Source organism: Carya illinoinensis, chromosome 8 (assembly GCF_018687715.1).
Source record: "Carya illinoinensis cultivar Pawnee chromosome 8, C.illinoinensisPawnee_v1, whole genome shotgun sequence".
NCBI classification, from domain to species: Eukaryota; Viridiplantae; Streptophyta; class Magnoliopsida; order Fagales; family Juglandaceae; genus Carya; species Carya illinoinensis.
In genome coordinates this window covers 18,680,890-18,703,283 of record NC_056759.1, presented here as the reverse complement: position 1 = coordinate 18,703,283, position 22,394 = coordinate 18,680,890, and the positions used below count along the sequence as shown (strand labels likewise).

The window sequence follows — 22,394 nt, the reverse complement described above, 5'->3', positions numbered from 1 at the left end:
ATCGATCACACAAGGTACCTATAGCTAGGGCTCTAGGTACCATAAAAGAGCCTAATCAAAGCATTGTTCAGTGTTCAAGTAGAAGAGTGTCTTTAGAAGCTTATAAACCTAGCCGTATACCCCCCACTATTATGCTCCAAAATTTACTTTTATGAGACAGAACTCAACCAATGTCTCTGTCAGAATGGTGGCTTGATTTTTTGTTGAAAACACCATTCTAGAGACTTGGTTTGACTGTGGCTTGTGGCATGCTCAAGGGTGTGACCCTAGGGCGTTCTACAAGGCTCTGGTGGGATCCAGAGGGTGCTAAAAGACTCTAGAATAATCTAGAGGGTGAAGGTTCTAGGTGACCCTAGAAGGCTCAAGAGAAGTCTAGAGTGTGGTGGAAGGCTCCAAAAGGCTTTGGAGTGTTTTGGTGTTCTTAAGAGGGTTCTGGAGAGGGGAGTCTCTACAATGGTGAGGGATGCTCTAGAATATTCTAGGGGCTTTAGAATAGAGAAAAGCTTGTATGCTGCCCCATGATGACCGCTCTAGTTGACCGCTGATCAATTTTTTTTTACTTAATGATTAAGGAAGTGATTTTAAGTGTATTGGTATATTTTATTTTTCTTTTTTTAAAATATTTAAAAAATGTGAAAAGAAAAATGAAAAAAAAAAGGCTAAAAAGTAACTAGCAGTCAAATGGAGCAGTGCTACTTTGGCGATAAAGTAGCCCGCTCCTTTAGAATATAGTAGAGGTGGTGTACTTCTCTGGAAGGGTCTAGAGAATCCATGAAAGCTATTGGATCAAACTAATCTCCACCATCCATTAAGGAGGTGGTTGGCTATAAACAGGGAAGGGGTTTCATTTGTGAGGTATCTTATATCTCATATCTCATATATCATCTTGGGTAAGAATGATGAGAGTGAGCGCGGCTAGAAAGAGAGAACTCCTTATGTGCTCATTTTGTGAGCTTTGAGAGCTCATTGGGTGCATTGGAGTTTTGGGATTAAGGAGTGATTTATGATTCCTCTTTTATACTCTTATCTTTGTGTGAGTGAATTTCATTGAAGATCGACTCCGCCAGTGGACAAAGGTTGCTGTTCTAAGTTGAACCACTTAAATTTTGGTGTCTTTGTGTGATTGCCAATTTTCATTTCTATTTTGACTTTGATTTGCATTTTCTATTACTTTCTCTACATCTAGTTCGTCTCTAGATCTTCACTCGATCCCAACAGTCTCTTTGTCGATAATTGCCAAGTCATTGAAGTATATTAACTCCTCAAATGAGACAATGTGTAAAAGTAACAACACATCAACATAAACAAAAATATCAGCCCAATAAAAACATAACTCATATCCATGGAAATCCTTAGTTTGTGTATAGATAAAATAGGACTAACCTCTCTAGGGTCTAGGGTCATTCTGAGCTAGGCCAAAATTTATTACATTGATGGGTATAGCTGGTATAGGCTCGTCTCCATCAAGAGGGTTCTCTATGGCATTGTCTCCTACATTAGGCACACATGCTTACTCAACTAGATTCTCGGGTCAAATTACTGATACTTAATTTTTGTAGAGACAAGAACCTACAACTATTTTATAATTAGGTCATGTAGTTGTGCCCCACTATTAAAAGAGTTGTGGTATAGGAAAGCCCCTGTAGTGCACGAAATGAACACGTGTATAAGTTAAGTTAAAGACAATAAAAATTGTAAAACAAAACAAAAAATTTCATAATCATTCGCCCTCACTCCCACACGAGATTCGAGAGTCCATTTTCCTTTGCACTTCCCTCCTCCCATAGTACCGAGAAGCCCATCGCCCAAATGAGGGTGAATGCTAGGAACATTCAGAAATTTGCAAGCACCACTGATTGGTTTTAATTTGTATTAAACTGTAATTTGTTTTAGAATTGATTGAGCGTGCAGTGTATTCCTCAAGTAGTGAAATAATAGTTAAATGCACCTAAAGTTATTGAATTGCCAGGCTTTGGCAGGATTAGCAGGTTAAACCTGAAAATGTGATTGTGCTATTTTTGAGAATAGTGTTTTTCATATTGCTTTTGGTAATTTTGCAAAACTAACAGGGGTTTGAGATGAGTTTTGAGGCATCAGTTTGCTGTTGGTTTTTATCAATAAAAAGGGTTAGGGAATCCCGAAGTTGGCCTTGAGAAATTTCCTTGGAGCCTGTAGTCAAATTTCTCTCGGACAAATTTTTTACAAAAAGCCCTAGAATTTCCATCAATCGGGGAATAAGAAAAAAAAAAAAAAAAAGAAAAGAAAAAAAAGGAATCTATGGCATGGTTTCCAGAGAAAGAAAAGAAAAGGAGGGTGGTGGAACAATGAAGGAAAGCAATTGATTCAATTTAACTGAGGGTAGAATAGACATTTCATATATGATGACATGGAGGGTGTGCAATTCGTGCTTAATGACCAGCATGCTTGATAGAATTTCTCCTATTAAAAATAATTTTAATTTTGTGTAATTGCCTCATTTGAAATAGTTGTAAAAAAGTTAAGTTTTATCGTTTTCCATAGTTTAATGAATAAGTCCTTACCACCCACTGCCACTACTCGTTTGAGCTTGACCCGTTTACATCCCTACTTAAGACCGTAAGGATGGCGAGTGAGATCCTTGCAAGCCAGAATTAGTGTGTAGAAATTGCACGCATATCGTTTGAGGACGTGATTGGGCTCGTCAAACAGTAAAAGGAGAGATGAATCCCTATAGTCGGGGTGTGGTGATTGGTGGGGCTTGAAGGGCAAAATATTGGGGCTACGAGGATTTTCATACCAAAGCAAAGAAAGGCCAAGTATGCAAGAAAAGTGTAGAAAATGGGAGAGGTTGGCCTAAAGTAGAGTTGGTGAGGAGGGGGATCAGGAGTAGAGGGCCGGATGGAGCCTTGAGTCGGTAACAGAGAGAAGGTGTGGGCAGAAAGTAGGAAATAAATGATATAATAAAATCAAAAAATGTGAAAATATCAAATCTTGTCTCCCTGTATAAAACTAATAGTGGGACAGGAAATCAACTTCCACATTTCCCTCACGCCAAGTTGATATGAATACCCAGCTGGGAAAGACCAATAATCCAAGAAGAAAGAACAATTAGAATGTGGTAGGGAACTCTGGTTTTTCGGCCACAGTAGATTAAGTAGAAATGGTAGGCCAACCTCACAGCCTCCTACTGCCAGCCTTTCATGTCTTACCAATTGGAAAATACTTTAATAACAAAGGAATTACATAAAATTAAACCCACAAATTGATGTGACTTAATGAGAGTCCTCCTCCCAAAAAAACCAATTGTGACATTAGTATGATTGGCTCTTTCCATCTGTTTTGTGCATCAAATTTGCACTTGAAAAGTGTCTTTTTGGCCAACTGATTCAAGACACAAACAGGAAAGAAAATATCTTTTACAGCAAATGCATTAAGTTAAAAAACATGGCATGAGCTATGCTGCATGTCTACATCCAGAACATTACAATCACCAACAAATCATTGTATTGTTATAAAAAATAAAATAAAAAATTTAAAGAAAATTGGCGTATAGATGGATTTTTAACAAAATTCCAATTCCACCCAAAAGAGACGGAGGAAGCTTTCCCACCAGACGCGCTAATATAGCCGGGCCCACCTCTCCGGATGTAACATCAATGACCCTACAAATCTTTTTACCTTTCTGTAGAAAATTAAAACTAAACAATAACAAGGAAAAAAAGTCGCCATCTTCAAAGACAAAGGTAATCATCTTCCTTCTCTTCCTTTCCTGGCACAAACCTAGGCAGGTTTCATAACGTGTTTACACAAGACACTGCTAGAGCAGACCACTCTTTTCCAGCGTCCATATGTATTTCTTCCTCCTTTAGGCTTTAAGGCCTCTTCATTGCATCCTTTTGCAGAGTTTCATTGTCAGTTTGGATTGTTCCTACAAAATCCGTAGTTGTTGGGTTGGATAGCTCCTCTTTCTCACTGCAAGCCTCAGCCTGATCCACAAAGGTAAGCTGCTCTTTCAACTTGGTATTAGAAGCAGCAGACGTCGTGTTTGTGTCAAGGAAGAGGCAAACTACAGCACAGTCATCGATTTTAGAAGTTGGATACCTATATCTCCAAGCTCGAATTGCTGACTCAACAAGGAACTGAGCTGCAGAGGAACGTGCTGGGGCTGATGCGACAATGTCTACCACTTCTTTGTTTGATAGCACATCCCAAATCTGCAGGAAAAAAAAAGAAGTAAAGCAAACTTAGTTTTGTTCACAACTACAGAATGGGTAATATCACACAGAAAAAGAAACAATATGGTTTTGTTATCTGCCTTTGGATGGCTATCCTTACCCCATCTGTAGCCAAGACGATAAATTCATCCTTCTCGGTGATGTGCCTATAAGATATATCGGGCACAGAGATCAGACCAAAATCTTTTAGGCAGAAATCTCCAAATGCACGAGCCATGGCAAGGCCAGGGGAGTTATTATTTGGCAGCCAGACACGAGCAACCTCTGGTTCACCCTGAAGAGCAAAAACACGCCCTCTGCACTTTCGGATTCTATCCGCTTCCTCTGTAAAGGAAAATAAAAACCAAGACTTTAGCAAGAAGTTGACAAAATGGAAATAGCGGACAAACAAATGTGATAGTAAAAAGAAGCAACCAAGCAAGACCACAATGGATCGCAAGAGATTTTCTTATGTATTTCCAATTCATGAATAAAAACATGGAAACACTTATCTATACATCAAGGAAGTCCGCTACCTATAAAACCAATATGTCAATTAACCAATGAGTTTGCTTAATTCATTGACACTACGTCATCATCCAAGCCCAATGCCAGTTGTTTTTCTCTTGCCAAACAACCACACAATCAACTGCACCAATCCAACTAGCTAATATATCTTACTAATTAAAGGGATTTAGGATTTTCTGCCACCTGCTCTGAGCCACTCACTGGTCTGATTCACACATTTAAGAGTTTACGCCATTAGGTCCATTACACACATTGCCTTCTATAGAATAGATCTTTGCCATGTGCATCAACATCCTTCACCACTCCTAACAAATTCTACTTCGCCTACTATTTCCTTCATCTGTTATGACAGGCCTAATATAAGTACTTTGTTGCCCTTACCAATTGCACCAAACATGTACTGCTAGAACATGACAGATGTGAACAATGTCATTAAGACTTATGTGTAACATGGCAACAAGGTTTAGGAATACGTCAACTGTGCAAGAGTGTAAACATTTTAATAATTATTCTTCCATAACATGCCGGGATACTTCCTGTTACTAAAGCACTGTCATTCCATATATTAAAAACAAAATGGGACAGGAGAAGAAGGAAAGGAAATTGATGACAAGATGAGAATAAAATAAAGTATACCCTGCATCTTTAAATATCTATTACTCACAAATTGATGACTCAATTTAAAACTAGTTTAGCCCTAATGCAATATTAGCTTTGAAACCATAAAAGACTTTCTTCAAACAAAGAATGTGTATTTACCCGGCATGTGAAAAGCTAGAACATTGCCAAAACTGAAAACTACTCTAAAGACTACAATCCTTGGTGGCAGCATAATCTGATTACAAACAAAAAATCAAACAGACAGTCAAGTTTTGATCTGAACATTGATAATTTAACAATTCTGAAAAAAATAATTTAACCTTCCACTGTTACCAATGTTCTTTTTTAATTCCACGCAAACTCCAATTCCATAACCTTATTTGATAGAAAATGTACTTGAGAGAGAAAAGAAGTCAAGTTTATAGAATGATAAACATTCAATTAAGGCCTAGTCCTTAGCTAAACCTAACTATCCTATGGTATGTATTGGAGAATCTGAAATATTGCATTGAGAAAGGAAGGAAATATGTTATGTAGAAGCTTTGTCAATGAAACCGTATGTGTAAATATAATATAGAAGAAATGTCATTCTGCACCTCCAAAGTACCACCCATTTTTCTAATTGTACTCCAGACTACAAGAGCATCAATGCTGTACCCTAAACTACCATTTATTTTTCAATTTACACCCCACCATCCAATTGATAGAAATATTATGGAATGGCTACTCTTCTTGCTGGAGCTCCCGCTGGGATTTTTTAATTTTTAATTTTAATTTTATTTTTACTTAGTGATTAAGGAAGTGTTTTTTAATGATGTTGTGAATTTTTTATTTTTTAAAAAAATATTTAAAAGTGCTAAAAAAATACATGTGAAAAAAAAAGCAAAAAAAAAAAAAAAAAAAAAAAACATATAAAATACACTAGTGGGAGCCCCCAGTGGTAGCTCCCAGCGGTGGCTGTAGAGCCACTGTAATGGAACCTAATTTTTTTTCTAAAGCACTCTCAATATGAATTTAAATGACCAAACTACCCTTGATTTACGAAAAAGATAAAATAAAAACTCAATTAATTAAGATTAGTTAAAAACTAACACTTAAAAAAGGATCAGGCCAACATCTTTCCCACAATAAATATTCTTTCAAATTTTTTTTTAAAAAAAAAAGGCTAAAGAATTTAAGCCCGCTCTCTCCCCATCCAAAAGAATGAAAGCCCCTTGGCAGCTGCAACCACTTTAGCTCAATATTACAACAATATCTAGGAGAGTAACCAAACCCACAATGCACCCTTACTAGAGATAAACTTTTGGTCCATGCCTAAGAGATACATTCCTTGTGTCTAGGTATTCAACATTGATAAATAAAATAAAATAAAATAAAATAAAATAAAATCAATAAAATAAAATAAAATAAAAAGTATTCAACATTGATTAAAAGTAGTAGAGAAGAACTTATTGCACAGAGAGAGAGAGAGAGAGAGAGAGAGAGACCTGGAAGACTTGGTTTGAGATCCACAGTCAACTGAACTGCAACTAGAGAATAATCTTTGTCTCTCATACCCAATACTGCTCTGGAGTCCCCAACATTTCCAATGACAAGATCCTGACCCTAAAATAGCAGCCAATGGATATACGAGCATTAAGAATATATCACAAAATACAGATTTAAGTTAAATATTTTAACTGCTATGAGAGAATAACCTGCTTAACCAGAGTAACCGCTGTTGTCCCGCTACAGAAGCAATCAATATGTAGGTGTGCTCTCAGTTCCCTGTCCATGGCTCTGAAAGCTTTCAGAAATGAATCCTTGAGAATCTGAAAGATCTCAGGATGCTTTTCTGCTTCTTGAAGATCAATGGAGGCCCTAGATTCTTCACCAGCAGATATGAAGTGAGTATCTTCCGAGTTCATGCTTCCAGCAGTATTAAGGCTGATCTCTTTGAGAACATCTTCACCAGTCATGTTCACTTCCAAGTGGGCACTCAGTTTCAGAGGTAGTGAATCTCTCACTCTCTTTGCAACAATGTGACCATAGGGACCATGGCCATCAAAAACACCACAAAAAATCGTGTCTGATCTGGAACCATAATTCTGAAAATTGCAGTTTAAAAAAAGTTTGTGAATGAAAATTTAGCAAGCAAGCAAAGATACTAGTACTGCTACCAATTTTGGACACAAAAGGAAGATGAATGATTTCACATAATGTAGCTAAGTATTTTTTCTGATCAGTGATATAATGAGCTAATTGCATAAGATGATCTTAATTGTAGGATAATAATATAATCAAAGAACCAGAGAACAATATAGAAGGAACAAAAAAGGAAGCAATGAATGAAAAAGAATAAGCAGATGTTTCAACTCATCTAGGTGTTTTTTTTTTTCCCTTAACATATGCAGTAACATAATATATTGAGTTCAGTAAATATACACCAGCCTGTGTTTCCTTTTGAACAAACATCATGGCTAATAATAGCTCCATAAAATTGTAAGAAGAAACAAACGAAGAGGATACAGTAGAACGGTTTGAAAGAATTGAAGGATGAAATCATCTGATTGCTGATATATATGCCAATGGCAACCTTCAATTTTTTGAGATGAAGCTGAGCCAAATCTCTTATTCCTCATACACGGAGTCATGATGAGAAACATCAAACAAAAGAAGATTTCAATTTGCTAGCATAGATGGGTGATATGGTGAGGCAACTGAAAAACTGGAAAACATCCTGGAAAAAAGAGAAAATTACAGGATATGCAGACAGTTTCATAGAAGTACTTTTTCAAGAACCAGGGGAGAATTTCCTCTAGCTGAATATATCTGAGGTGAAGGCAAATTAACAGATAAGATGAGAATTGAAGAATTGAAGAAGTAGATTATGCATCTTGATATGAGATTAATAAATTAGCACCAAAGCTACAGATATTTCTACTAAAGTTCCATTTGCTAGAGAAAGCAATCAAGCAATTGTAAATGAAACAAAATAAATATTATTCTTCAATTAAAAAAAGTAGTTAATAGTTTTCTTGCTATGCCACTAAAGAAACAATATTGACCAAAAAGAATTTATAGCATGTGAATATGAGGAAGAGGTCACCTCCCAAACAATCATGGCATCCTGGTTGGTCCCTTTCTTGCCTTGTTTAGTAAACAAAGAAGCCACTTCACTAGACCCATTCAAGAACATCCTCCCTGGAATTCTATGCAACGGTTCATCCCTACTATGCTCGAAGGAAGATGTCCGAGAGCCTGGCCTTTTCTTTAAGATCTTTCGCTTCTTGACCACCGCAGGGGATAATGGCGAACCAGGGAGTGGGCTCCCGCTTTCGGCAGACAAGCAGGACCCCATTCTGAGGGCCCTGACTATATTCAAGATGCATTCCAGAGGAGCTGAAGAATCACAACCCCTATTCTCAATTGAAGGAGCCGTCAGAAACATTTAGTGGAATCCTACAAACCTTTCAAATTTCAGAGCCTGAATTGTAGATAAATCCACTGGTTCCACTTTTAACCTCTCGAATTCAGCTAATCGAATAGAACCCTTGTGAATTCACAGCCTAATTATCAGATTACGGCGTCAATTCGACCTTTATTCTCTTCGATCACAATCTACCAGCAAATTGGCGCAGACCCTTTTGAACTCAAAGCCCCCCGAAGTAAAACTTCTAAGGTCTGCCCCCAATCCCAGGAAAAAAAAAAAAAACACAGAAATCAGCAAGAACCAAAATCGCAATAATTGCTCATATATCAATAGAAGGTACTTCTTGTAATCGACTCGGGGCTAAAGCACCAAAAATAAATAAATAAATTTGACCTTTTACTATTATTTGACCACGAAGATACTGGAAAGCTAAAAAGAGCATATAGCCCAGAAGAAAGCCAAGTAATAAGATTTATTGCAGATAAAACTTTTTTCCGTATCCAATGTGCAACAAATACCTCTTCCAACACAAAACCCCTCATTCTTCACATACCCATAAACCCAAAATGAATCACCAAGCCGTCTAATCTCACAACTTTAACCAATATGAAAACAAAGCGCTTCATCAATGATTTTCGATCAGATCAAGCTCAAGATAACATAAATGAAAGCCAAAACCAATCAGAATCGGCACAAACCAAGGTAGTCTTGCCGCACAGAATGCCAACAAAAGGAGAGAGAGCAAGCATAGAGATTTAGAGAAGGAAATGAAGGAGACGGTAAAATGAAAGTGTCAATTGCAGAAAAAATTTCAACCACCGAGACGAAGTGAGATCTTTCGTAACGAGATAGAGACCTTTTGTCTTGTTTCTTCCTTGGAGAGATAGAGAGAGAGTTTACCAAGAAAGGGAGGAAGGGCTGAGACCCTGTCGCTCACTTTCAGAAATAACGGACAAGGAAGAAGAAATAAGGCCAGACATACTTGGGCGGAAAAGTGCGTGAAAACTTTTTTGCGGTCAACGAATTGTACGAATAACATAACATTAAATTTCTTATAATTTTTTTTATAAACATTATTTAAATATAAGATATTTTTTTAATTTTTAATTTTCATTTTTCCCATCAAATTATTATTTACTCATTACTCAAATACAAAATTCAATACAGCTTTTTCAAACATATACACAAAAAACATAATATAAAATATTTAAATTTTAAAATAAAAATAATATTAAAAAATTATATTCAAATAATTTTTAAACTTTATAATATTTTTATTAAATTTTTTCTTTCTTATTTTTTAAAATTCAATAAAACATCTTAACTCGTACCGTTTCACTACTTTACTACTATTCACAATATCATTTAACTATTATTTACATAATTCTATATGAACATGCTTTCACATGTGATTAAATGACTTATGTTTTGCATATATATGTTCATTAATATAATTACTTTCACTTGTTTACATGTGTATTGATACGAGAGTGCTATCATAACATTTGTTGAATTTTGTATTGTAAATAAGATGAATAAATTTCTCATCAGCTGGTTTAAATGTTTTACACCATACACCATACGTGGCCGGTTCACTGACAAAGAAAAAATCAAACCGATTCTTCCTCCAAAATCATCTCTCTTGCTTGAAGACTCCTCTCCTCTCCTATTCTTTGTGAATTTTCATCTCCTCCTCAATCCTTTGCTCGTGCTTCATCTCCCCGTGCAGAAAGTCATCCACTGAAACAGAGTTGACCTTCCTCTCCTTGTGCAGCTCCTCTCTCCTAAACACTTGCCTCCTGTGTCCCTCTCTCTCCCTCTTTTCTTCTTCTTATCTTCAAACAAGCATATATATGTACCATAAAATATATATATATATATATATATATACATGCACGTGATTCTCAACCAACCATGAAGCCAAAATGAAATCATGAGCAAGGAGTCCAAGAAAGAGTTTCATGAAATCAAAATCACCAACACCAAACAATCTGACATGAAAATTGCTCGAGTATCAATTAATGCACAAAATTCGAGCATAAATGCGCAACGAAGTGAGAAAATAGTATACGAACTTTAGTCATATGACTCATATTTATCCAAGTAAATCACGAGTAGAAACTCATTAAGATTTTGAAAGGAATCTTCTAATCTTCCATTCTCATCAGTCCTCGTAGTTGGCTACGGACCCTCACAATAGATCTATTTATAATGGTGTCAGCAACCTTCCATTAAGGAATATAGCACTTGGTGTATCATAAAAAATTACGACCTTTCATAGCTTATCTATATATCAGATAAACATCTCATTGAACCACATTAAGTAACTTAGTATAAGAGATTAGTTTGAATTAACTCAATATATTCCAAAAGTCAGTACTTTATAATTCTCGTCAACATGCATGAAAAAAAACAAACCTACATCCTCTTTTCAACATATTAAACTAGAGATAAAATCAACCGTTTCTACTAGCTCTACTACTTGTCCTATGCGGGTGGGCAACCAGCCCCCCTGCTCCCCCGATTGTTGGACTCACGCCTTGGTCTCTCTCGTTCTGCATGGGTGGGTGGCCGTGCTCGGCTACCGAATGGGCAAATAGGCCTATGGGCTATTCGCCCATATGTGCTCCACCCAATTCCAAAAGATGTCAGTCGTTAATAGAATGTGCTCCATCCAGTTGTTAACAGATGCCAGCGTGGCGTCCTTCAAAAGAATCCAATCGTCATCAAAGCCAAGCTTAATGGCCTTAGGCGGCGTACTCAATGTGTCCCTGAGGCCCTCAAAAGAAGAAGAAGACAGACAGAGGAAGACGGCAATAGACGGAGACCAAAAAGAAAAAGAAAAATTTGAAGAAAAAGAAAAGAGGAAGACGAGAGGAGAAAGAGACTAGGAGAAGAAGAAAAAGAAAAGGAGTGAGATGCGACGGGAGGCTGGGAGAAGAAGAAGAGAGTGGTGAGATGCCGTAGTGTCTGAAAATTAGGATTAGAAATTATGATTTTTTTTAAATTTTTTTTTATTTATAGATGGGGCAGGCAAGTCGGTGGATATCCTGCTCGCCTGTTAAACCAGTTGGATTGCTCACCAAGTATCATGTGGGCAGGGTGAGTTACATGGACGGCCCCCTGTTGTGAAAACAACGATGACGAACAAAGTAAAAATAAACACAAACAAACGATTGTATGACATAGAATTGTAGAGGATTTTTATTATACCGAGAAATTACAAAACACACTTTGTGGCAAAGTCTCACTATTCAGAACTCTCAAAATCCTCATTAATTACATATTTATAATGTCACATAATGAAAATCCTAATTTTTATTTTCTACATTATTTGCTCGATAGACTTGTCGAGCACACATCAATCGAATTCTCTATTCAAGAAAAGCTCGAGCAGAGTGTCGAGTAAACTCTTTATCTAAGTTTTGCTCAAGTGACCTATTGAGCGAACTTTCTGCCTGGAGCTTTTTCTAATCGTAAACATTGCCAATAATTTTTATGCGCTATATGGCATAAGCCTCGTTGAAAATTCACAAAAAAACCATAATGCATCCGTGGTTGGGTCATCAAATCAAGCTAACACACCAACAAAACCAAGCTCTACAAATCCAACACATCACCATCACCTCTCAAACATGTAGTCCTCCACCTCTACGACTCACAACCCTTGTCTTCAAGTTAGACTACCAATTGAAGTTGCACACAACCTCAGTTCCTCATGTACAACACCCTAAGCAACACATTTGCAGGGTAACTCACAACTCCCATTACATTGGAAATATTTGGTCTCATATTAACTGTGGCAGTGTGCCTGTAGTTGAGGCCCACATCTCTAGTCTGGGCGACTGATCCCACCTCCTATTGCGAGCCTATTCTTTCTTCAATCAACTTTCCCATCTCTTGTGCAGTTTCTACTTCCTCCCTGGAAGTCTAGTTATTTGTCTTTTAGCTAACTCTCACTTGCTCGATCTCCTATCTCACAAGATTTTACCTTTGTACTGTGGTTCACCACCTTCAATCAGCGAGATATAATTCAAGATAAGTGACCAATGTGGAGGTCTGGTCTTCATAGCAACTTTGTGAGCACCAAATGTAGGTGTACATGTCTGGAACAACATACACTCTATCCCCGTCTCTCACACCTCTACTTCGCATTGTGGTATTGGGAGATTTCCCCATGCTTGCATGAGGAACAACAAAACTAACTCCTTTTTGCTTCCCCATCTAATTCACGTGATCAAATCTGCTCTTTTGCACTTCTATATTTCCTGCACATACTAAACCTTGATGTCAAATACAAAGTATTAGATCTCTTCCCATGTACCAAGAGCAACGCACCCTTTGTGACTTTCCATGCTCATTTAGAAACTCTACTATATGACTACTGCCATCAAGCAGTCGCACAAAGATCAGACTTTTCTTTAGATCTGAAATGTGTTTGACTTTTTGAAAAGTCCACATGCTCCTGTTCGGAAGTGTGATGCACATATCACTCCCTCCCACTACAACCAGTGCCTCTCTATCAGTCATGTACATCTTCCCAAAATCACCAGCAACATAGTTTTATACGACATGTCGATGTGAGGTACTATGGAATGAAGCCCCTGAATCCAATACCCAATTGTCAACCAAAATGTGCACTGCAAGAATAAGAGCATCCTCATTTCTTCAGCCACCGCGTTCAAAGCGTCATCTTAAATTTGTTTCTGATTCCTGCAAACTCTTTTGATGTGATCCGGTTTGCCACAATTCTAACAAGTGATCTGCTACTCAGATTTGGCCTTGCTCCTACCCCTGTTCCTGGAACTTGACCGGTCATGTCCCCTGCCTCGATATTCTTGAACTTGAATATCGAGTTCAAGTTGACCCAAATGCCCATCTAGTCTTCATTTCTATTTTCTTTTTTGTCCAAACATTTGTTTTGATAGGTAACTGAAAGTCCAAAAATTGTTAAAATAGCAATGTGTTTGCATGTGGAACACCCATGTCGCCCAATTAATCCCCGCACCCCAAACGAAACCAGTGGCTTTAGTTAAATACACACGTGGCCCCCACCTTATCTACAATTGAGAGGGTTAGAGAAGAAAGGATTTAAAAAAAAATCACAAAAGGTGTAGGCTCTCTATTCCACCCATGAAGATGGTTATTGTATCATCAGAATGAAGAAACATGAGTGGTTTGCTTTCTTCTGCTCTGGCCACCGCCTCTGCTTCCACCGCGGCAACTGCTGTCTCCACCACCCTCCGCCGCAGTAATAAATGCATTTTCAACTCCAAGCCTTTTGCCTCGTCCTCTTATTACCTCCACCCTTTTCTACTTCGAGGTTTCTTCTTATTCTTAGTCTTCTTCTTCTTCTTCAATATCTTATCTTCTTCACACGATGCTGCTTTCATGGCTTCTTTGCATAATAACCATACATGTCATTAAGAATTTTGAAAGAAAATTAAATACATTACGACAACTTTCGATTTTTTTTTTTTCTGCCTCACTCAAGTTTGGATTAGAAAATATATGGAGAAGATAATTCATAATCAATTTATTGGGTTTAGAGTACTAGAAGCAGTCAATGTCCTGAGACCTCTGAACTTAGCAAAAGCAAGAACAATAAGACGTTTCTTACTCTTTCAGCCGCCATTCCCTCTGAGCCTTTTCTATTTTTGATTGGTTAAACGAAAACTCAGGTCCAGCCTCTATCTCCCCTTTAACTCATTTCAACTTGCTGCTATTTGAAGGCAGTTTTCAGCATAATCTATTTGTGTGGATGCAGCAGAAAGTTTTCTGCGATTAAAGCAGCAAATACCACTGAAACTTGCGTTCAGATATTCGCTTTCCTAGCACCTCTGTGTGTGTGTGTGTGTGTGTGTACGTAGGAAGCTCTTAACAAAGTTTCTGGCCATGAAATATTTTTTCCTTTATCATAACGCTGAAATTTCCATTTTGATTGTTGCTTAAATAAAAATGAACCTACACCTCTGTTTGATGTAAACTTGACTGCATTGCTTCTGATGTCTTGCAGTTACAAACGATTCTAAAAGCACACAATTGTCTCCAGATGCTACCATTGACAGATCAGAGGCCGATAAAATTGTGGATGGTATGGACTTTGGAGAGCTCTGCAATGAGTTTGAGTGCATCAGTAGCCCTTTGGTGGAATCTACAGCAAGACAACTTGCCCGTGATATTCTAGAGCTTCGGGAAGGCAATCGTGCCCTTGGGACTTATGCTGTTTCTGTCAAATATAAGGTATTATTGCATGGTGACATTTTTTTCGACTTTTATATCATAAAATCACATGTTCATGTTTAATCTCGACTATTTTCATAAGTAATTTCCTTCATATTTGATCCTGATCACAGGTAATTCCTTAATATCACTCCTCATCACTAAGTTGCTTGCAGGGGGTATTGAAACATGTATTTTCACAATCAGAGTGTTTTGACACAATATGTCATGATACTAATTGCAGGATCCAGTCAGAACTTTTACTGGTCGTGAGAAATACAAGCGACCATTATGGGCAACCCAGGCGCTCGACAACCCAACTGTGGTAAGATATGTTGAACCTGCGTCTGTCTAGATAAAGCTAGAACAAAAAGGTGTGCATTGGGTGTGACTGTGTTGAAACGAGAGTCGAAACTTTCCAATCCTACTTCCTTTGTATTAAAGTAGACTTTTTTGTTTGGAAAAATGATAGTTCGGTTATGAGTGCGCAAGTATTATGTAATTATTTAAAAAAAAAAATGAATAAATATGAGACCCATATAAAAATAAATTAATTTTTTAATAGTAGACCGTATTCTTTTTTAAAGCGACTGTATGATGCTTGAATACTCTACGATTATATAAAGAATTGCTCGTTAGTTTGGAGAAAAGTAAATAGGCAAAAGTCACTTTTCTTCAAAAGAAAACACCAGCGTACTTCCAAAATTAAAGTAGATGGATAACTCGACACCACGAAGATAAAAATGCACATGTAATAATCTTTTACGTAGGCTTCTTCATGCCCTATAGGAGGGAGGATGTTGTCACATGTTTCCATCAGGTGTGCAGTGTATGTTAATTCCTCGCTCTCATGCATTTCCTTGCTCCGTTCCATACATCAAACAAAAAGAATACTTTGGTCAGATCAGCATTTGCAAGAGCTTTCAGGAAGAAAGTATGGCTGTTTAGGATCTTCAGCTTTCAGCTCATACAGATTTTGGTCAGTATGATTCTACTTTTAACTTTCTATGTTGTTGTTGCAGTCTGTGCAGGAAATGACGATGTTATCAACCAGTGTCCTCATCATTAAGTGGACAATCAAAGGGAAGCCGAAATCTTTTCTTGCTGGTGTAGGAGGAGATTTGATAATAAAAGTTAATTCGCAATTCACTCTCAACCAAATTAGTGGGCAAGTGGTTGAGCATGAAGAATTCTGGGATTTATCATCTTCATCAGTAATTGCCCAGGCATTCTTCTGGGCATCTCGACGTCTTTTTGCCACTGTTGAGGCTGGAAAAGATTTGGCTGATGGTGTTAAGAACTTGACAAGCCGTTTCTCAACTGAGAAAGAAAACTTGGAGATGTATCCAGACCCCTCAGGTGATCCAATGAAGGTGAGAGTTATTTTCTCTATTTTCGCAACTCATGTAGAACAAATGGAGAATACAAGGTTGTTTACATTATTAATAAACTGACATTCCTGTTTGCTTTTGCTTTTGCTTCAGTTCTTTCAAAGAGATGACAACTTCCAAAGAGATGCGTACCAGATTGCACTGTTTCTGGCAGTCCTCTATTTTGTCGTTCAGTTTTTTAAATTAACATTATAATAACAGTTCCGAGGACACTCACTTTTGTAATTGTGGTTGTAATTATAAATACCAGCAGTGTATATTGTTGTATAAAATTAATCTTTTATCATTAGAATCACACTTCAGCTTTCTTATGCAATTTTTAGATTTTCTAGCAAGAGAAATAATATTTACAGTTGTAAGTGTGCAAGCACCGCGTAGTTACTTTGAAAAAAGCAAATAAATACGAAACTTATATGAAAAGAAAATTAATTTTTTAATAATAGACCTCACTCTTTTTCAAATCTACATCCACTGCATAGCGCTTGCACACTTCACCACTATGGCATTACCCTTGTTGCAATAACATGATCTACTTTACATACACCATGTGTGCCATGGATCCTGTTTAAGCAAGTAATTCGCATTCCATATATAATATGCACATATCTATAATATATATGTGTATTTGGCAAGTAATGCCATATGTTGCTTTAATTTATATATCATTTGCAAGAATGAAGCGTCCACCCTCACCCAACATTACAAGCCTCATAAAAATACAACTAATCACAAATTTTTCAATCAATAAATTATATAGTACAACAAATTAATGAACGCTCTGCCAAACCAGAAACAATTTAATATAAAAAGCTTTGCAGCATAGCAATCAGTAATAAAAAGGATGTTAGTGTTCTCCTAATAATCTTAGTGGAAGCTGAGGAAAGATTGTGGGCGCCAACAGAATACACAACTCCAGAGTCATCCTTCACCTTAATGCCTGAAGAGCCTAAAAGCAGAAAACAACCAGAAATGAGAAATGCCATATATATATATATATATATATATATATATATATTTTTTTTTTTATAAGAAAAATTTATTAATCCACATAATTAGGCATAGCCCAAGTTCACACGGAGTATACAAGAGAGACAATTACAAGCTAAGAGCTGGAAAGAACTGCATAAAAGTCATTAAAATTAGTCCCATCTAATATAATAGCCGAGGCCCAAAGTAACGTCGTGTGAAAGAAAAAATCTCTAATCCCTCCCAATGAATGTTCCCTATCATCAAAACACTGACCATTCCTCTCATTCCAAATACACCACATAAGCCATAATGGCACCATCTTCCAAACAGCCGTAATTTGTCGATTGCCCTGAATTCCTCTTCAACAAGCCAAAAGATTCACCACCCTCCTAGGCATCTCACCCTAGCAATGCCAAGCCTAACAAAAATATCATCCCATAAAACCTTAACCACATCACAATGGAGGAGACGGTGATCTGCCAATTCTCCATTCCTTCTGCACATAAAGCACCAATCCATTATAACAATACTGCACTTTCTCAACTTATCAATAGTTAGAATTTGCCCAAGAAGCCAACCAGCCAAAAAAACCCTTCAGAGGCACTTCGCTTCTCCAAATACATTTCCAAGGAAAATCAAGAGGAGAATGGATCAACATAACCTTGTACAAAGATCTGACTGGAAAATTCTTATTTCCAGGATGAGTCCAAAGCAACCTATCCTCCCCTCTTGACTTTATATTCAGTGCGTATAACAAGCTGTAAAAATCAGTGATATCCCCCACCTCCTAATCCTTGACAGCTCTAATGAACCTCACAGACCATTGAAGAAAACCAGTAGAATTATCCATATAATCAGCCACAGAAGCACCTTTATCCAAAGCAATCCTGAAAAGAGAAGGGAAGACCGTCTTCAGAGCATCCTCTCCACGCCATAAATCATGCCAAAATCTAATCCGAATGCCCCTAACCACCTCAAATCTGAAATTTCTGAAGAAATCCCACCATCCATTCAAATAAATTCCCACACTCTCACACCATACACCCAGGGCTCTTTACTGCGTTTGAGCTCCAACCTCCCAGCATACTCCCATATTTCACATCAATAACAGTCCACCAAAGGGAAGTTATTAAAAGTTCTCAGCTTTCTAACCCCCATACCTCCACAAGATAAAGGAGTACAAATCATGTCCCACTTAAGCAAATGGAATTTTTTTTTTTCACATCCTCCAAACCTCCCCCACAAGAAAGTACATCTTTTCCATTCTATTTGCCACTCCTGCAGGCAAAGGAAATAAAGATAGAAAATAAGTTCGGAGGTTAAATAAAGTGCTCTTGATTAAGGTGATTCTTCCCCCTTTGGACAAGTAAATCCTTTTCCAACCAGCCAATCTATGTTCAATCTTCTCAACCCCCCATCCCATATTGCCTTGCATTTATGAGATGCCCCCAAGGGAAGACCAAGATATTTCATTGGCAAAGATGACACCTTTGAACCCAAAATATCAGCCAATACCCCTAAATTATTAACCAAACCAACAGGGACCATTTCAGATTTCGACAGATTCACCTTTAGGTCGGAAACAGCTTCAAAACATAGCAAAAGTATCCACAACAAATGAATCTGATCAGGATCCGGCTCACAAAGGATCAAAGTGTCATCAACAAAGAGAAGATGTGAGACTTTATGCTGCCATTTGAAGAATCACCTACCGAAAAGCCCAAGATAAAATCCCTCTCCACTGCCACCTTCATCATTCTACTCAACATATCCATTACTAAAACAAAGAGGAAAGGAGACAAAGGGTTCCCTTGTCTCAAACCCCAGGAGCTATTAAAGAAACCTGCAGGGGTGCCATTTACCAAAACCGAAAATCTAACAGTAGTAATGCAATCCTACATCCATTTACACCACCTCTCCCAAAAGCCATACCTACCAAGAATATACACCAAGAATTCCCAGTTAACATGGTCAAAAGACTCCTTCTTACTTAATAAAAAATAAAAAATAAAAATAAAAAAATAAAAAAATAAAATAAAATAAAATAAAATAAAAAGCCTTCTACTTTTAACCAACATATTCATAAGGTTTCAACCAACATGTCCAGTTTACAAAAAATACATGGCGCTCCAACTCAGATTCTACTTTTAACCAACATATTCATAAGGTTTCAACCAACATGTATTGCATCAGTAAAATAATCTTCTATTATACTTTTAAATGCTCAAGATATTCTCAGCATAACATTAAAAATAATACTAAAGATAAATACGAAGCTATTCGAGTTTAACAAGCCAAACCAGGTTTTATACTAGTTATATCATTTTAAAATCTTTTTCACAAACGGCTCATTTAATAAATAAGCCAAGCTGAAGTCAAGTTTGGCCAAGCCAATCCTGAGTGGCTTGTCAAATAGTATTGTTTATTTACAACCCCAATCAAGGGAGCCTAAAAAACCAGGAAGAATGAGAAGGGTTCTTGGACTTGTCGAGTATTACATAAGGTTTTTTGAAGAGTTCTCTAGTATCATAGCCTCGATTTTGAAGTTTACCAGGAAGAATAAGAAGTTCTTACAGATGGATGAATGTGAGAAGGGTCTTTAAGAGCTAAAGAAGAGACTTGGGACAGCACCAGTTCTCACGATACCTAGCCAATGGGTTTGTCATCTATAGCAATCCCTCAACAAGGGAGTAGGTTTGAATTCTAACACAGGATGGGAAGATGATTGTGTATGCTTCGTGCCAACTCAAGAATTACAAACAGAATAACCTAACTCATTATTTGGAGCTTATGGCCATTGTGTTCGCATTCAAGATATGGAGACATTATCTCTATGGGGAGCATTGTGAAATTTACACCAACTACAAGAGCTTGAAATACTTTCTTTAACCAAAATGAGTTAAAATGAGGCAATGTAAGTGGTTGAAACAACTAAAAGATTATATGACTACAGCATTTACTACCACCTGGGTAAGGTAAATGTAGTAGGTAGACTGTCACACCCAGCCCAGAAATCTGGATGATTTTTCAAAATTTTCTAATCTGTCACACCCGGCTTGTAATGTCAATTAAACCCTAGAAAACCCACCAAGTCTTGCAGCTGCCGACCCTTAGGACTAAATTAGGAAAGTTTCATGATTTCTTGCTACTGAAATTTCCCATAAATCACCTAGAATTAAGCTGCAATAATTAGGAAGTTCCCCCCATTAAGAGTGTTATGAGGGTGAAGTGCAGAAGAATGGAGAATGACAGTGAAGCTGTTATCTTCATCGAGTTGTAGTAGTAGACTTATATAAGGCCTTGTAGAGAATAAGTCCATGTGTAGGACACGTGCTCATTAATAGAGTGTTAAGTCTGTTAAAGCCTTACTTACAGATAGATAGTTACAATAATACCCTTCAGTTGTTAACAGAAAACAACTAACTCATTCACACGAGTACTTGTATAAAAGCCTACGGAACTATGAGATTCATATCAAAAGTCTGAATAAAGAATTATTTTCTTGGAGGTTCTAATCCCTCGAATGATCAGATTGGTGTGATTTCTTGTTCTTTCTTGTTTCCTTACTTGAGTTACTAGGAGCCTGTAACAAAGTGGCACCAGAGCAGTCAATTCTTGGTGATATTGAAGCTGTGCAATTGTTGGGTTGAAGATGGTAGAGGGTACGAGATACAAAGATTAGAAAAGTTGATTTTGGGGTTGAGGCAATCACAAGAACAGCAGCAGAAGAGGGTTGAAGATCAGCAAAAGAGAGTTGAAAACCATCAAGGTGCTTTGGAAGAATTAAGTACCAAGATGGATTCGTTGTTAGAGGCTGTTAATGGAGGAAGAATTGGTTCAAGAAATGGAAATGGAAATGCGAATGGCAGGCATGAGGAAGGCTTCAACACTGAGAACTCTGGAGTCTTGGGAGGAGTTCCTTTTCGAACCATCAAGATCAAGTTTCCTAGGTTTGATGGGGAGAACCCAACAGGATGGTTTTACAAGGCTAGCCATTATTTTGCCTTGCATCCTATGCCTGATGGTCAAAAGATTCTGATGTCCTCTTTCTGTATGGAGGGCAGTCCCTTAATTTGGTTCCAAGATGCTGAGGAAACTGGAAATTTCAGCACCTGGGAGTCATTTGTAGCAGCCTTGCAACTGAGGTTTGGTAGTTCTGCCTATGATCCTATGGAAGCTATTACCTGACTTAGACAAACTGCTCTGTTGTAGCATACAAGTCTCAATTCGAGGTAATTTCTAATCGATTGAAAGGATTATCCGAGAGCTATAAACTGAGTTGTTTCTTAAGTGGGCTAAGAGATGAGATAAGACTTCCAATTAGAATGTTGCATCCACAGAATTTAAATTCTGCTTTTGGGTTGGCTAAAATCCAAGAAGAGTACATTAATAGTACTCGAGGAAGCTATAGAAATGTGATTGGGCAGCATCCCTCTCATATGTCACATTCTGTAGGAGATAATGACTCTAATCCTCTAGGAACAAGTGTGACAACAAATTCTGCCTTCAGGAGGAAATCTAATGTTGGGAATAAGGGGGGAAATTTTAGAAGTACTTTACCTGTCCAAAGGGTTTCTCCAGCAGAAATGAAAGAAAGCAGAGATAGAGGGCTGTGTTATTTCTGTGAGGAAAAATGGAATCCATCCCATAAGTGTATGTGTTATTTCTGTGAGGAAAAATGGAATCCATTCCATAAGTGTACAAAGGCTAGAATTTATTTGATGGAATTGTCAATGGACGGCTTTGCTGTCCATAATTATTCTTCTTTCCTTATTTTCACCTTCCTTAATTTACTTAGGTTTGTACAGTTAGCATATTTGACAGAGTATAGTTTCCATATAGGGCTAGAATCATTCAGGGAATTACATTCTTTCCATGTATAGAATTCTTGTAAAGCTTATATATAATCTACAGATTACTCAAGGCCAATTAATTAGGCCATTCACACAATACTTTGACATGGTATCAAGAGCCTCTTGGAAAAGTATTTTTGGAACATTAGTCTGCAGGTCGTCTTTCATCTATTTTTTTCCTTCCCAGGTTTCAGTTTTGTGGGTATTTTCTCGGTATTTTCTGGTG

At 37.4% G+C, this 22,394-nt stretch overlaps 3 protein-coding genes across 6 annotated transcripts in view; 1 reads left to right on the top strand and 2 right to left on the bottom strand.

The window, feature by feature from the left end:
* Nucleotides 1-3,379: 3,379 nt before the first annotated feature.
* On the bottom strand, nt 3,380-9,698 carry LOC122317832 (probable protein phosphatase 2C 33). Of its 3 annotated transcripts, none has more exons than XR_006244660.1 (7): nt 9,252-9,694; nt 8,410-8,984; nt 7,019-7,408; nt 6,809-6,926; nt 4,315-4,538; nt 3,743-4,193; nt 3,380-3,710 (listed from the first exon to the last, which is right to left on the bottom strand). XR_006244660.1 is itself a non-coding variant. In XM_043134870.1 (7 exons), exons 2-7 carry the CDS (start codon nt 8,749-8,751, stop codon nt 3,908-3,910), a joined length of 1,245 nt encoding a protein of 414 aa, XP_042990804.1. In that variant the 5' UTR covers nt 8,752-8,984; nt 9,252-9,698; the 3' UTR covers nt 3,380-3,907. The 3 variants fall into 3 exon arrangements, 2 of the variants coding, with proteins under 2 accessions (XP_042990804.1, XP_042990803.1); XM_043134870.1 differs by having other exon boundaries at nt 3,380-3,965; nt 4,081-4,193; nt 9,252-9,698; XM_043134869.1 differs by having other exon boundaries at nt 3,380-4,193.
* Nucleotides 9,699-13,827: 4,129 nt separating this feature from the next.
* LOC122318160 lies at nt 13,828-16,662 on the top strand. The gene is made up of 5 exons (XM_043135343.1): nt 13,828-14,056; nt 14,750-14,976; nt 15,200-15,280; nt 15,978-16,328; nt 16,440-16,662. Exons 1-5 carry the CDS (start codon nt 13,903-13,905, stop codon nt 16,539-16,541), a joined length of 915 nt encoding a protein of 304 aa, XP_042991277.1. The 5' UTR covers nt 13,828-13,902; the 3' UTR covers nt 16,542-16,662.
* A 287-nt stretch (nt 16,663-16,949) lies between these two features.
* Nucleotides 16,950-22,394, bottom strand: part of LOC122318158 (aspartic proteinase 36-like) — a 41,052-nt gene continuing 35,607 nt past the window's right edge. Inside the window, exon 10 of one of the 2 annotated variants that reach the window (XM_043135340.1) lies at nt 16,950-17,292. In XM_043135340.1, coding sequence (XP_042991274.1) covers nt 17,144-17,292 — 149 coding nt within the window. In that variant the 3' untranslated portion in view covers nt 16,950-17,143. The remainder of the gene's footprint in view (nt 17,293-22,394) is intronic. The other variant, XM_043135341.1, reaches the window with a different exon arrangement.

Bases quoted from the DNA above. Each gene is read 5' to 3' on its own strand.
- LOC122317832 (XM_043134869.1), bottom strand. From the start codon at position 8,751: ATGTTTCTGACGGCTCCTTCAATTGAGAATAGGGGTTGTGATTCTTCA. The intron at 6,927-7,018 runs GTTATTCTCTCA...CTGCTATTTTAG, and splicing joins CGGTTACTCTGGTTAAGCAG to GGTCAGGATCTTGTCATTGG. The intron at 4,539-6,808 runs GTCTCTCTCTCT...TTTCCTTTACAG, and splicing joins TCTCAAACCAAGTCTTCCAG to AGGAAGCGGATAGAATCCGA.
- LOC122318160 (XM_043135343.1), top strand. From the start codon at position 13,903: ATGAGTGGTTTGCTTTCTTCTGCTCTGGCCACCGCCTCTGCTTCCACC. The intron at 14,057-14,749 runs GTTTCTTCTTAT...GATGTCTTGCAG, and splicing joins CCACCCTTTTCTACTTCGAG to TTACAAACGATTCTAAAAGC. The intron at 16,329-16,439 runs GTGAGAGTTATT...CTTTTGCTTCAG, and splicing joins CCTCAGGTGATCCAATGAAG to TTCTTTCAAAGAGATGACAA.